The 15,553-nt window shown below is 37.9% G+C and overlaps 2 protein-coding genes across 2 annotated transcripts; one reads left to right on the top strand and one right to left on the bottom strand.

Moving 5' to 3' along the window:
- The first annotated feature begins 738 nt into the window (after positions 1-738).
- LOC122084320 (protein NUCLEAR FUSION DEFECTIVE 4-like) lies at positions 739-12,417 on the top strand. Its single transcript, XM_042652470.1, has 3 exons — positions 739-1,213; positions 9,921-10,831; positions 11,377-12,417. Exons 1-3 carry the CDS (start codon positions 890-892, stop codon positions 11,858-11,860), a joined length of 1,719 nt encoding a protein of 572 aa, XP_042508404.1. The 5' UTR covers positions 739-889; the 3' UTR covers positions 11,861-12,417.
- Positions 12,418-13,777: 1,360 nt separating this feature from the next.
- On the bottom strand, positions 13,778-14,550 carry LOC122084322. Its single transcript, XM_042652471.1, has one exon. It carries the CDS (start codon positions 14,519-14,521, stop codon positions 13,946-13,948), a length of 576 nt encoding a protein of 191 aa, XP_042508405.1. The 5' UTR covers positions 14,522-14,550; the 3' UTR covers positions 13,778-13,945.
- Between the last annotated feature and the right edge of the window lie 1,003 nt (positions 14,551-15,553).

The following is a 15,553-nucleotide window of genomic DNA, read 5'->3' on the forward strand; positions in this document are numbered from 1 at the left end:
CTGGTTTTGATTTCAACTTTCTACAGATAAAATATGTTTTCTCCTTAGCCATATGCCAGATTCTCACAATTCATTGACCTTCTAATTTTCGGATTTCTTATTTTTCCATCTCTAATTTTTTTTTTAAGAAATATTTACTTTTTTAATAAATTAAAATAAATATACAAATAGATGGCAAAATTTCCTTTTATAAAAAAAAAAAAAAAAAGTTGGAAATGGAGCCTCTTCAATCGCTTTTTTTTTTTTTTAATTATTAAATGTTAAAAAGAGAAGGTAGAAAAACATAATCAGTTTTTGGACTGTGACCGACCGTGTGTCCCCTTCAAGAGTATAGAGTGGGATGGGAGAACATAGAAAAATTTAAAGAGCAATGGTTAATTTTTTGGGAAAATGATTTAAAAAAAATACCTAAACAGTATCATTAAAGTGTTTACTGTCAGATTGAAATCAAAATGAAGTCTCTAATTCTACAAATGACCCTCAAATTCTCATCTAATGGTTCAGTTGTTAATGGGCATTCTACACATGCCCATCTTATGTCACTACCTATTTGGCTATTTCAGTAAAACAAAGAAAAGAAGGTACTAGGAAAGACCTGTTTTTGTCCATTTACAGTTGTAATTGAATATCTTTCAAATCTTTCCTGGTAAGAAATGATTTTAAACTCTTCTCAATTAATAATTATTAGTTCTGTCTCATTCTCTCTCTCTCTTCAGTTCTTTGTCTTCAAAAGGGTGGAGTATTGAGTTGTGAGAATTGGAAGAGAGAAAAGGCCAAGTGGCCACAGCACAAGGAGGTACAGTGAACCGGCTTGAGGAGCAAAACAGAGGGTTCTCTCTCTCTCTCTCTCTCTCTCTCTCTCTCTCTCTCTCTGTGAGGATAACCAAGCATGCAGGTTTTGAAAGCAGGGAGTAGGCCTCCATGGGTAGGTCTTGGAGCTGCTGTTTGGGTTCAGATAGCAGTTGGGAACTCTTACAATTTCCCTCTCTATTCCCATTCTCTGAAATCTGTTCTGGGTTTCGACCAACAGCAGCTCACTATGCTTGGAGTTGCCAATGATATTGGGGAGAATTTTGGGATAATTCCCGGTGTCATCTGCAATAAACTTCCACCTTGGATTGTTCTCTTCATCGGAGCTTTGGCTTGTTTCTTGGGTTATGGAGTTATCTGGCTTGCTGTAAGCCAGACTGTTCAGTCTTTGCCTTACTGGTTGGTGAGTTATCTCCAGTTTTCCACTCTTACCCATTTCAGAATATGGTTTTGTTTTTCTTTGATTTCGTCTGTTGAATCCTTTTTTTTTTTCCCCTCTAATTGAGTACTTTGATGGGTGGAGGATGATTTGATCTGGCTATTGTGCATGCTTGATCTATGGTTTTTCTTGCATATTTTGATGGGTTTCTTGATTTATTTTCCTTGATGCGAACGATGGACTTCTGAAAATCAGAACTATCTTTTGGACTCGATTAAAATCTTGTTTCTGCTACTGAGATGCAGTAGTTTGTGGTCGTTAGCTTTTCTACTTTCTGCACTTGTTTAAGCAGTTCATCGACTTTTGTAATTTTTATGGATATTGAGCTTATCCTAAAAATTAGGGGAAACCTAGTAAACTTTCCACTTCACACACTATGGATAATACCATTAAACTTATTGGATTTGTAAATCAGTTGGGCCTTGACCTTGAATGCTATCAATCCAGTGTGAGGTATAATCAAGGATTAAAGTATCGGTCGCCGTATCGATCGGTCAAAATTAAGATACGTATCAGAGGGTATCGTATCGTATCGGATATACGCTAAGATACGTTAAAGATACGCACATAAATGGATAGGGAACACATTTTTATACACTTTTGCATCAAAAAAAGTTAAAAAAAGCTATATATAACATGTAGAATGCATAAATACTTAAGTAGAGGGTATCGTATTGATAGACAAATATATTTTTTTGAGAAAAATCAAAATTTTCCATGGAAGTTGTAGAACACTTGTTTTTACATAACATATAAAAAATCTAAACATTTTTAATCATTGAGCATGAGTAGATCTAAGAAATTTGAAAAAAATTGAAACCCTCATTTTCTCTTGAAATAAGTTTGTAAATCCTTATAAATCCAATGATTTTATGTAATAATGATGCACAAAATGTGATTCTAAGTATGATGAACCTTAGATTTGTAAAAAAAACTTGAAAATCTAAGGTTAAAGTTGAAAAAAGTGAGTAAAGATTCAAGAACTTACTATTCAAAATTTTCAACTTTCAAGGTCAAAGTTCTTCTTAGACTATGTTTTTCTCCTTCTTTGAACCATTCACTTTCACAATGTTTCTTTCAATCTACCATTTGAGTCTCCAAAAAGGTGTGTGAATCAAAGGGGAAGAAAGAAGAGAAATATAGAAAACTGTTGGTAAGAGTTTGAAGTGTTTGTTTCAAACAACAAAAGGCACATTCACAGGAATTTTCATATTTTCAGTCGATACGTACCGATACGGTACTGATACTATACGATACGGCTCGATACTATACGATACAGTCGATACGTACCGATACTCACGGGAATTTTCATATTTTCAAAAGTTCGTATCGCAGAGTATCGGTACCGTATCGGTACGGCACGATACGATACGACCGATAAGTCGATACGCAAAAGAGGGCCCAAAATTCCATGTCGCGTATCGGTATGTATCGTGCCGATGCCTACCGATACGGATATGTATCGGCCGATATGGCACGATACGCACCGATACTTAAAACCATGGGTATAATATTCCCCTAATTGTTCAATAAGGTCAGTAGTTGACAATTGAAATAGAAATGATCCTCCGTATGCAACCACCACCTGAGAAAGGCCATGGATGACACTTGTCTTTCCGTTGAATTATTTGCTTATTTAGTTTTAGGGAAAAAGAAAGCTTCCTGGTCACATGGCCCCTGCGCCCAGACACAGGGGCATGTGAAATTTACGGCGTGAAATAAAAAATCCCATTCATGTTGATGCCCTTGTGCACTATAATTGGCCCCATGTTGGTGCAGGGGCCACATGACCAGGTAGCGATTCCTTGCCCTTATTTTTATTAGATGAGTGAGATTGGGGATATAGTTAGCAGAAAAAAAAGATTGGGTATATCAGTATATGCATATCTGAGCTCTCGACCTAGCAGCAAGATCTAGTAAACTCCTCCCACTCATATATTTGGGTCCCTTTGCCTTCGTTGTAAACCATTCTTTTTTTTTTTTTTTTGGGGGGGGGGGGGTCTGGATTTGTGTGGCATCTGATTTTGAAGGTATAATGTGATAAAAATTTACCCATAGATTATTGTTTTAGCCCATTAATAATTTCTATGCCTTGAATACTCATGTCACTCCAATATATTCTTCCGAGGACGTTTTCTCGGACCTGAATTATATTTCTTGACGCTGTAATATATGGAGTAACATTCATGTTAGATTCTTTCATTGTTTACATTTATCCAAGCCAGTATAGTGTCTTTCCAATGTTATATTTCTGTACCTGAGTACATATCAAGTGTCTCTTCCTAACTAAATTCTCTAGTATTTCTATGCATTGCTTGTGCATGTAAATATTTCGATCTTGAAAATCAATTGCTAATTTCTTGACGCATGGAATATATTATTCCCTATAGGGAGTAAAAGCACTTTCCAACAAAATGTTTCTTCTTCCAGCAAAGTGAAAAGAAGCACGTTCATTTTGTAAACTTTCTATCCAATTTGGATGGAAAAACTACTTTCTCTCAAAACATTTTTAGAGTTGGTGGTTCACTTCACTTTTTACTTTTCAGGAAGAGACCAAACAGCCAGCAGAAGTTGTGTCTTTAATTTTACTTTCATCAACATTATGTACTCTTCTTTTATACTATAGGGAGTGAGAGCACTTTCCAACGAAATGTTACTTCTTCCAGCAAAGTGGAAAGCGGCACTTTCATTTTGTAAACTTTCTATCCAATTTGGATGGAAAAACCACTTTCTCTCTAAACATTTTTAGAGTTGGTTCACATCACTTTTTACTTTTCAGGAAGAGACCAAACAACCAGCAGAAGTTCTATCTTTAATTTTAGTTTCCTCAACATTATGTACTCTTCTTTTCACTTTGCTCGAAACCAACCTTGGGGCAAAGTTTGGGTTTAGGATTAGAGAAATTAGGACTTTGTAGAATAAATGACGATGATGGATTAAGGATTCTTCACTGATATGATTGGGGTGAAAAAGATTAAATAGGTTGAAAGACGGATAATAAACCAGTTAGTTTGGTCGCTGTTTTGCATTCATTATAGGATTTTGTTCCGTTGCTCTTTTCTTTGATTACAGAATTTTGTTAAACCGCAGAACAGAAAATTTAAGATGACTCTGAACTCCGGTGATCTATTTAGCTCAGTGGATATTCAGCAGATGTGAACTCACTTCGGTTGAAAGTTTGACTGAAGTAATCAAATATCGAAGCTACTAACTTTTAATCCTCCATATTCCTTCATGAAGAAAGGACCATCGCTAAGTTATTATTTGGCATCACAGAACAAACTTTTTGTGGGAGTCTACCTCCTTCTCTGGAATGAGTCAAGTGATTGTAGAGTTAAGTGTATTTGATGATATTTATGTTTCTCAAACCTCAACGTCAGATTCATGGGGTCCTATTCCATGGTGTTTGTACACTTCCAGTAGGATACACAGGGATAGCCACTGTTGTTGGAGCCTGATTATGATTAATGTCCTCTGGACATTAAGTTCCTGCTTTAGATGGTGGAAACTCATTTGCTAGCATAATTCTTTGAGGTTTTGATGGGAGTAATGGTGATCTGATGGAGGATAATTGACGAAAGACTTTGTGGTTTCAAAACAATAGGTTGCAGCCTGCCAGTTCTACATTAGTAAGTAGAACAGAGCAAGTTCCTTCCCATGGATAGATTATTTTGGCAAAAGTACCAATATTCAACTTTTCAAACTTTTGGGACCTTTTAGTCCCCTAACATTTTTTTTTTGGATTCGCACAACCCCTCAATATTTTGGGATCACAAGGTTTTAGACGTAAGAATCCTATATCATATCAACCTCATTTTCCATGTTGGCACCTCATGTAAACTCATTTTTTTTATTTTCAAATTTACCCTTATTTTTTTAGTTTAATTTTCCCCTCCTTATACCGAACCAAAGAATTTTAGATAGCAAAAGAAGCCATAGGTGGGCCCCATCATAAACGCATACGGGATGCATTGATAGGCTAGAGGTAAAACTGGAAGGATAAAACTGGAAAATTGAGTTCAACTGAGGTGCCAATGCGGAACAATATTAAGGCATGGAAACCAAAATCTTATGTGGACTTTTTGGTCCCAAAATATTGAGAGGGTTTGAAAATTTGTGAATTGATTGGGGGATTAGAACTCCTAGAAGTTTTAGAACTTTGTTTATTAGTACTTCTGCCTTTTTTTTTTTCAAAGGAAGGATATTTGCTGGGTATAGTAAGTTGTCGAATGCAGGGATTAGGCTGTGTACATTATGACCCTCCCCAGATGCGATTGAGGTGGGCGCCTCATGCATTGGGTACGCCGTAGTAAATTGTCAAGTGCAAAAATTACCAAATGCTTGGCAAGATTGTCTTTTGGATCTCGAGAATTCCATTTCCGTAAACAAGCGGTGGAACCATGCCGAGCTTTCGTCCAGTTGGTCAAATACACAGGAATTTGTACGAGGAAGAAAACCACCCTTACAGTGATCTATGTTAGATTGAAGACAATATTATTTTTAGGTGGATGATTAACCATAATTTGGGAAGTGTCTTGGAACCATGCTGAGCTTTCTTCCAGTTGGTCAAATCCCCAGGCATTTGTACGAGGAAGAAAACCACCCTTATGGTGGTCTACGTTAGATTGAAGACAATAGTGTTTCTAGGTGGATCATTAACCATGTTTGGGGAAATATCTTGGAAATCATGGTTAACCATTTGCAACTCTAGATATGGTCACATCTCTATCCATATCCATGTCATGGGGTGAATGGTGGATAGAAAGCTGAAATGCTAGTTTTTATTTCGTTAGATTTTTTTTTTATTTGCATGAAAGTCCACAGTAACATAGCTTGTGTCTTGTTGGATGATTAAGGTTTCTTGTCACCATATAATGTGTGATGGCAGGAAAATTGTGTTGGTACTCGGGTAGAATTCACCCTTAAAAGCTAGCCATTAATAAGAGGAGGGTGGCTAAGTCCTCATAAGTCTTCACATCGTGCTATTCACATCTAATGTGTGATAACTGCTTTCGTGGAACCTAAACAATATGAAGCAAGTTGTAGGATTGGCAAGATGTTGTAGACACTCCTACAATATGAGAAGTTTGATGTACGTTATGATGGAAAGCTTGTGTTGTAGTGATACACAAATGTTGACATGATAAGTTTGGGAGATCCCTCCTTGTGGGTCGAAGGGGGAGTTTGTTAGGATCCTCCTCACGTTATAGAGGGGGACCCACATATAATTTTATGATGACGGCGACAAGGAGAGTTCCATTCTCTCATGTTATCTCATTAGCATGTTATATATTTGTGTGTGTGCGTGTGTGTGTGTGTGTGTGTAGAAGGGGGAGATTGAGGTGGTGAGAGGGAACTTCTCTATGCTTTTAATCACCCCTTCTCCTCTCCCTTTATAGAAACATAAAGCTAAGAAAGAGGGAATACATAAGAGATAAGTACAGAAACAAGATATGAGTGAAAACAAATGCAAGTCGATTTGTGGTGGTTGTGTGTGGGTAAGTGACATGAGAGGAAAGTTTGCCCTGACCACCTCAATCTCCCCTTCTATATATTTAGAATAACATGCCAATGAGATGACGTGAGAGTGAAAATTTATATGGGTCCCCCTCTTATTACGTGAGGAGGATCCTAACAAACTTCCCCTCTTATTCATAAGGAGGGATCTCCCGAACCTATCATGTCAACATTGTGTATTATTGCACACAAGCTTTCCACCATGCATACATCAAACTTCTCAGTTCTCACATTGTAGGAGTCCCCATTGCATCTTGTCAATCCTACAATGTGGTTCTTTTGCCTCTTTGCAAATAGTTTACTCGCTTCATTCTTCACCTTACGCATTCTCAATGCATGTATCCTCTTATGTGCACAACTATTTGTGCATGCATCATTCCGTATACACCACTATCTATGCAATTTGTGCACCCTATTTGTTTGCTTCTATATAGCGCTAGTCCCTTAAATGAACAACTTTCGATCGTGGAATGGATCCAAGTTCACATTGATCAAAGCTTGTACTTCCATCATGTAGCTACTTGATAAATCTTCTCATCAAATGAGGAACGGATCCAATTCACATTGATCAGAGCATTTCGCTTTACCTGCACATACTAATATGGTGGAGGAACCCTAGAAGATGGTTTTTGCTCCTTGTTAGATCTTTTCCTCAGTGAGGTTCAACTGGTGGCTCTTGAGAGGTTGCGCTCCTGTTCACGTCACTTATACCAATTGAGCATCATCGGCCATCATCACCATCTGCATCTGCCTCCATCATTATGTGTCATGGGAGGAGGATATGAACAAGATCAATGAGGTCATTAGTATAAACAATTCGTTGAGGAGGTGTGTTAGGATTTTCAATTATTTGAAAAGATAATGATATCTCCTCTTAGTAGATGACAACAATGTCTTTTTCATTTATCTTCCTTCCTCTTTATTTGGATCTCTTTTGAGCTTTTTGCACTCCTTTTCATATGCAAGCCATTGTGTAGTGGTGGTATGTAATCTCTTTCCTTAACTTGTTTTTATTTCTCCAATTTTCTGTGACAAGTTCTTCTTATTGAGGTGAGTCTATGGATTTCATTCTTGTCTCTTCATTCAACAGACTTAACGTCATTTGACTCAATTGGAAAACCCCATCTGGTGCAGAATGTAGCGTCTCCTAGTCGTAACAAGTTAAGAAGTTAGCAGGGCTTGTGAGTAATTCATTGTCAAGCACCATTTACATGCAGGAGTATTGATTCACAATACTTTGTGCCTACTTTAAATGTTCTGCAACCAAGCTTCCCTCTCTATATTTTAGGTTCACAAACTTTCTGATTAAGAAAGCTTTATTACTGATAGTCTTCCTTTCATTCAGTTCTTCTAGTTTCCTCAACACTGAATGTCCCAATGTCTTTGTGGATACGTGATGGAAAATGGTGTCATCCAAAAATTGTTGGATAAAATCCAATGGAAAATCCAATGGCTTTTCAATCCAAGGTCTTCAATTTAGTATTAGACTCCTTTTTTTATTTTTTGTTTATTTATTTTTTTTATTTTTATTTTTTTTCAGGTTTCAACGTATCACTCTCTACGGGTGCGTAGCATATATGTCCTTGCAATATAGCAAGTCTTCCATCTTCGCTTTCCAAATCATCCAGTAATTGTTGGATAAAATCGAATGGCTTTTTGATCAAAGGTCTTCCATTCAACATCAGATATTTTTTCTGGTTTCACTGTATCACCCTCTACGAGTGCGTACAGATCCTTGCAATATAGCAAGTCTTCCAGAGTTCCATCTTCTCTTTCCAAATAATTCAGTTGCTCCCACTCAAACTAATCATCCATGTTGTAGTGTTTTCCTTCAATTATTTACACACAATTTCAAGAACCTCGCTTTTATACCACTTGTTGGGAAAAACAAACCCTTTCCCACCTCAAAACCTGACTTGACAAATACTAGAAAAACTATAGCACCTTTCCTTCTTCTTTGGACAGAGAATGCCATTATGCTCCAACTCAATATGAGGAACGCAAGAGAGCGCACCCAAAAGAGCCCAAGTTTTTCTTTATTTTCTTCTCTCCACCTTCACTCAAAGAAAATCTAGAGACAAAAAAGAGATCACACACACCCATGCTCATGCCTTCTCTTTTTCTTTTATAGAAACATAAAGCTAAGAGAGAGATATGCTGACCCCATAATTCCTGCAAATTATATAATTTCTATCTATAAAATCTTATACTTTCTACAACAGTAACAACAACACACCCACATACAAATGCTTCTAAGTGGCCAGATCTTGGAGTGATTGTGGGAACAGGAGCAAGGGAGCTCCAATTTTTGAAAGCTCCAAAAATGTACAGTGATTATAGTTTTTTAAAATACAAAGTAAGGAGATCATTATCATTATAAAAAGTAAGGAGATCATTACCATTATCATTAATGATAATTAATTTGGATGGAAAGGATGGAAATACAAATAATTTGTTTTGTTTAATACGCTACTATTATTTATTTAGAAGGTAAAAAAGAATTTATCCAAGAGACAGATAAAGGAAAGACTAGTAGTATGTAGTATGCTTGTAATTAAAGGAGAAAGAAGATAGGAAAAGGAACTAATACAACAATCATTACGGGAAAGGATATGTCCTTCCAACAATTAAAACATAGAGGCCTAAATTTGGGATTGGTGCTCCAAAATTTCTGGACCAGTTCCGCTTAAATCTTTGCAAAGACTGGAACTGCTGTTTGGTGGTTTGTGGAACTAAGACATGCTGCAACTCCAAAACTTTGGGCTTTTTTGAAATTTATGCTCCCTCAGTTCTGTCCTGCATCCATTCCTGCACCTGCTTGATGTGGTCACTTAGGTGAGAACCAATAAAGTAAAATGCCATGCTAACTAGCAAACACAAATACTCAGAAAGCCATCATAATTAGCAATAGCATGCCCATTTAGTCCTACTTTTTCATGCCTCACGTCTTATTTTTTCTGACATTTGGTCTTTCAAGACTTGAAATTTAGCACTCAGATTATCATATTTTCCCCAAGTAATTTGTTTTTTTCAGTCTTAATGGATTTTCTCTATTGCCACTTATGCTGCCTAATATCTTACTTTCATTGCATATTTTGGTTTTGGATTCATTTTTATGTGTGTGTGTCTTACACCGGTGTTTACATTATGGCAGTTATGGCTTGCTCTTTGTATCGCCACTAATAGCAGTGCCTGGTTCAGCACAGCTGTGCTTGTAACTAACATGCGGAACTTCCCTTTCAGCAGGGGCACTGTTGCTGGTATTCTCAAAGGCTATGGGGGAATAGCTGCTGCAGTATACACGGAGATATATGGTGCAATGCTGCAAAACTCTTCTTCGCAGCTCTTGCTGCTCCTCGCACTTGGTGTTCCTCTTTTATGTCTTGCAGTGATGTATTTTGTTAGGCCTTGTACACCAGCATCTGGAGATGACTCTGCAGAACATGGCCATTTTCTTTTTGTCCAAGCTGCCAGTGTTGCTCTTGGCATATATCTTCTCACAACCACTGTATTGACTGATGTGCTCAATCTGAGTGCTCCCATTTCCTACACATTTGTTGCTATCATGGTTCTCCTTCTCATGGCTCCATTTGCAATCCCAGTAAAGATGACATTATACCCAGCTAATTCTAGGAAATCGGGTACACTTGGGCTGCCAGTTGGTTCTTCAGGTCATCTGATTGTAGGTGAAGGCAAATCAGACAAAACAGAGCCATTGTTGAGTCCATCAGTATCGGCGACACAGCTTGGAAGTTTAGATGAGAGTGATGATGCTTCAGACATTGATCTTCTTCTGGCTGAAGGGGAGGGAGCAGTGAAGAGGAAGAGGCGGCCAAGGAGAGGGGATGATTTCAAGTTCACTGAAGCTATTGTGAAAGCTGATTTCTGGCTCCTGTTCTTCGTTTACTTTATTGGTGTTGGATCAGGCATAACTGTTCTCAATAATCTGGCACAGATTGGGATTGCACAAGGGGTGAATGATACTACAATCTTACTGTCTCTCTTCAGTTTTTGCAATTTTATTGGCCGTCTTGGTGGAGGTGCTGTTTCTGAGCACTTTGTCAGGTCAGTATTATATTTTCCTTGCTATGCTATTTGTTGGGAATTATTTTCTTGTTTTTGAGTAAATAGCATGAAAGTAAATTATGCACTAAGTATTGGATCATAGCATTAAAATCACCGTGATTGAAAAATGCCGATTTTGATCAATTAGCCATGTCTAGGAGAAAGTGATTAGACAATTAGTAGGATGTCCTTTTTGTGCCCATGGCCATATATTATTATATTCTATACAAGCTAATGAAATTCATATGCTCATCAACCTGAGACCATATTTCTAAAATCTGGCTTGATTGGAGAATCTTCCTACTAGAAGCATTGTCCAACAGAAATCAATTGATTTGGATGATTATGATGCTCTGATGGTTTTGATATCCCTGCTATGACCCTGTCAGTGAGGTGAACTTCACTGGACTTGCTGTGTTGGTGAAACCATACACTGCTGGTGTGTAGCAGTGAGGCTGCATATAGAATATATTACCATCATCTTTCATATTTCCTTGTAATCCCGTATGGGTTTGTTCTGATGTATGAGATTCTTTTGCTTACAGATCGAAAACAATCCCTCGGACAACTTGGTTGGCATGCACACAAGTAATCATGATCGTTGTGTACCTTTTGTTTGCTTCTGCTCTCAGTGGTACCCTTTATGCGGCAATTGCTTTACTTGGGATCTGCTATGGGGCTCATTTCTCTATCATGATCCCAACTGCTTCTGAGCTTTTTGGTTTGAAGCACTTCGGTATAATTTACAATTTCATGGGGATCGGTAATCCTCTTGGTGCACTCCTATTCTCAGGTCTTCTTGCTGGTTATGTATACGATAAAGAGGCAGAAAAACAGCATGCATTGGGTTTGCTCGAGAATAGTGCTTCCTGCTTGGGTCCTAATTGCTTTAGGCTTACATTCTTGGTCCTAGCTGGTGTCTGTGGTCTGGGCTCTTTGTTGTGCCTAATCCTTAGTTTTAGAATCAGACCTGTTTACCAAATGCTATATGCTGGCGGTTCCTTCCGTCACCCAAATTCGCATCACTGATAGGGAGTTCAATGTTTTTTGGGACCTGAATATGAATAAGTTAGTAAAATGCTTCTATGGGAGCACATTTTAACTTTGCTGCTTCAGCTGTCATCCAAATCTGTGCTTGTACCCTGAACATAAGAGAATTTTGGGCTCCATCTCTCCCTAGAGATCTTGCAGTATTGGGGGTATTGTGTAGGATGCTCATGGAAAGCTTCCTTCCTCCATTGTTGTGATTTGATGTATCTTCATGCTAGTCAAGAAAATATATTACTGGCATTGGAGTGCCAATGCTTGTTTAAAGCCTTTTTTAAGCTATCTTTATTGTAAACAGTTGGTGTTGCATCTAGGGTGATACATTCAATCTAGTATTACAAAGATAAGGGTGGTTGGTACCCAGTCTTACAGACTTGAGGGAGCGATGTGTTATAAGATCTCTGTATGAACTGCAAATCATTTTTTTTTCTTCTTTAATGTAGTTGAAGATATTGATGATGGAAGTTCATTACATACTATTGATTATTTATCCCCTATTGCCTGGGAATTGAATAATGAGATTTATGTATTCCTGCTAACTTGTCTCTTTTTGTACCACTGGATTTATAAGCCACAACTGTAATGCCATTATAATTGGTGGTTGAGACATTTGTTGGATTATGTTGGCCCCCTCCCTCCTCCCCAAATAAAAAAAATAATAATAATACAAGAGATTGATTAGATTCACCTAACCACTCTGTTTTCATGTGTCTATATTGTACAACGTACTTTAATCCTTCCAACCCCACCCCCCAAAAAAAAAAAATAAATAAATAAATAAATAAAACCCCCGTGACCTCTGGGTGGAGACAATGGGGTCAATCCATGGATTTTACTATTGTTACAGTATGCTTAGGGTTGAAGGGAGATATTTCTTCAAGTTTTTTGTAAGGGCCAACTTGATTCTCTTATTCATGGATCCCAGATGAGGGAACCTTAGGAGAGCCGTCGACTTCAACTACTGTCCATGTACGATCTATACTAGATCTGACTAATTTCCCACCTTACCTCGTCTATGTTCTTGACAGCTCATTTTTGTTTCAGTAGGATCTGAGTAGAATGCTTTGGTCTTCTTTCCCATTACTTGGAAAAGTGAGCCTCTGGTGACAAGATACTATCATTGCCTCATGGACAATTAGACATCCAATCCGTAATCGCAACAACCCAATGGCAAAAGTGACACTCTACCAACTGAGCTATATCAGTCGGATCTTCTATTTTTTTTACCTGATGCAGCTGGGCCATCCTGTTCTTGAACCAGAGACCTCTTCCATGAAGTGAATCTTCTTCGCACCTATGATCCAATCAATTGGGAGAGAATCACTATATTTTTTTTCAGGAGTGGTTCATCCTTCACGAACTTAGCTAGGGGCTAATTTGATTCCTTTTATCTGCGTTCACAACCACTGAAGCGGGTTCAAAAGGGGGGGGGGGCGTAATTTGTTACCTTATATCTGCATTCACAAGCACTGAAGCTGGTTCATGGTCTGGTAAACTATGCAAAAAATTGTGGAAAGTTGATGGAAACTTGTAAACATTGAGATCCATCCCTGGCTAATTATTGGAACAAATAGAGAAAGGGATCTTGTAATTAAATATGAAGTTCTTGAAAGAATAAAAAAAAAAGAAGGTTCCTAGAGGTTGTCAGTACTCAGTAGGCCAAAATGTCTGACATACTGGTTTGAACCTCTCCACAATTAAGCATTCTGCACTGTGGTTTCTTGGGAGAGGAGTAGGTTGAGGTTCTATTGCTTTAAATTTATTTGAATGAGAAACAGTTACCAGTTAATATATAGATAAGGTCACTGAATTACTCATATGCTTGAATCTTTTGTTATTCAAAACCAAACAGATTTAACTGAAATTTCTTACCCAAAAGAAACCATTAGGCTTTAGCTCTGTCGCTTATAAGAAGATTTAAAACCTTGTATTGGATAACATGATTGTACATACACACAAACTAACTAGCTCTCAATGGTTTCTTTTCCAAAACACAACATAACAGAAGAAAGAAAGGAAAAAATGTCTCACCAATTGGGAAAAAAAAAAATTGAAAAAGAACTTCCTTCATGTTGGTTTCAAATCCTGAAACATAGAATCCCACTTGAACTCTTCAACAGCAGTAGACCAATATGCATCACCGTCGTCGGCGACTTTTTCGTTGTTGTTGTGGAGTTGGGAAGCCACTGGACTTCCCCCACAGCCATTGGGAGGTCCTGCAACTTTTGGACTTCCATTTGAGACCATCAATGACCTCCCTTGTTTGAGCATCATCAACCTCTTATTCCTCTTCAACATGGCTTCCCTCCAACGCTTACTATTATTAGCCTTCTGGAAAACAATGAGAGCAGACTCATCACCATGAACCAATGTGTGGATATAATTGGAGAGACATCTCTTGGTTTTCTTGATTGCAGCTATAACCCTGGAAACAGGAGGTGGCTTTCCAACTTTCTCCTTCTTAGCAAGCTTGAGTATCTCTAACCTGTGCTTGGCTATGGTTATGCCTATACTCTGGAGGAATTCATGGTCAAAGTAAGCTATATCTTCCTCCTCAAGCTCATTGTGTGCAAAGGCAAGGCTGTATTTGTGCACAAGGGAGGGGTGGAGCTCAGTTTTGGATAACCAGGAGACCCAGTCCATGGCTTTGTGAAGATAGGTGTCTGTTTACCTTGGATATATATATATAGCAGGAGATAAGGTATGGTGTATAGAATCATGAAAGGGAATGGACTAGTTGTTCACTTAAATTGCTAGGTTGTTGAGAGTGAGAGCTAGCTGAGAGTGACAAATTGGTTCTTGGGACCCTCAGCTGTTATTCCCTCTAAATTCCAAAAACTGGTCACATGTGATCAAACCCTCTTATGGGTGGGCCCTAGGGTTTTGTTTTGATTAGGAGAATTGGCATCAATCACGGCATGGGAAAAGGAGTGTCACCTCTCCTCCTACAGTTGAGAATAATTTATTGGTAGGGCAAGAGAATGTTGCACCAACAAGGAGATCAATGGGAGGTCGTGTGGAAGCATCTTCAACACATAGTGTAAGGGGTAGCATAGTCTTTTTACGTCTGCCTGTCTAGGTGTAGACACACGCAAGTGTGTAGTTTTATTATTTATTTATTTATTTATTATTATTATTATTATTATTATTATTATTATTATTATTAACGCTACTTGATAGTGTTGCATATGCCTGGAAGTGGAGTGGGGGCATGAGCATCTTTTCACAGTGTGGTTCCACTTTCCAATTCGTCTAGGTGTACGCAACACTATCGGGTAGCATTCTTTTTCCTTCATCATCGTTGTAATCATTGTCATCATCATCATCATCATCATCATCGGGTAGCATTCTTTCTTCCTATTATTATTAGGAAGAAAGAGCGCTAACTCCTTACGTGTACCTGTGCCAAGACACAGCGGGGTGTGAAAAGACTTCGTGCCTCATGCTGAAGATGCTCAAGCACAACCTCCCATTGGCTGCTGCCGCTGGCGTGTACTTGTGTCAGGAGGTAGCGTTCTCTTACCCTCCTATTATTATTATTATTATTATTATTATTATTATTATTATTATTATTATTATTATTATTATTTTATTTTATTTATTTTATTTTATTTTTTGGTGAGATTTGGACATATACAAGATCCATGATTTTCAAACTTTATTGTGCACTGAATG

This window comes from Macadamia integrifolia, chromosome 7 (assembly GCF_013358625.1).
Source record: "Macadamia integrifolia cultivar HAES 741 chromosome 7, SCU_Mint_v3, whole genome shotgun sequence".
Classification (NCBI taxonomy): Eukaryota; Viridiplantae; Streptophyta; class Magnoliopsida; order Proteales; family Proteaceae; genus Macadamia; species Macadamia integrifolia.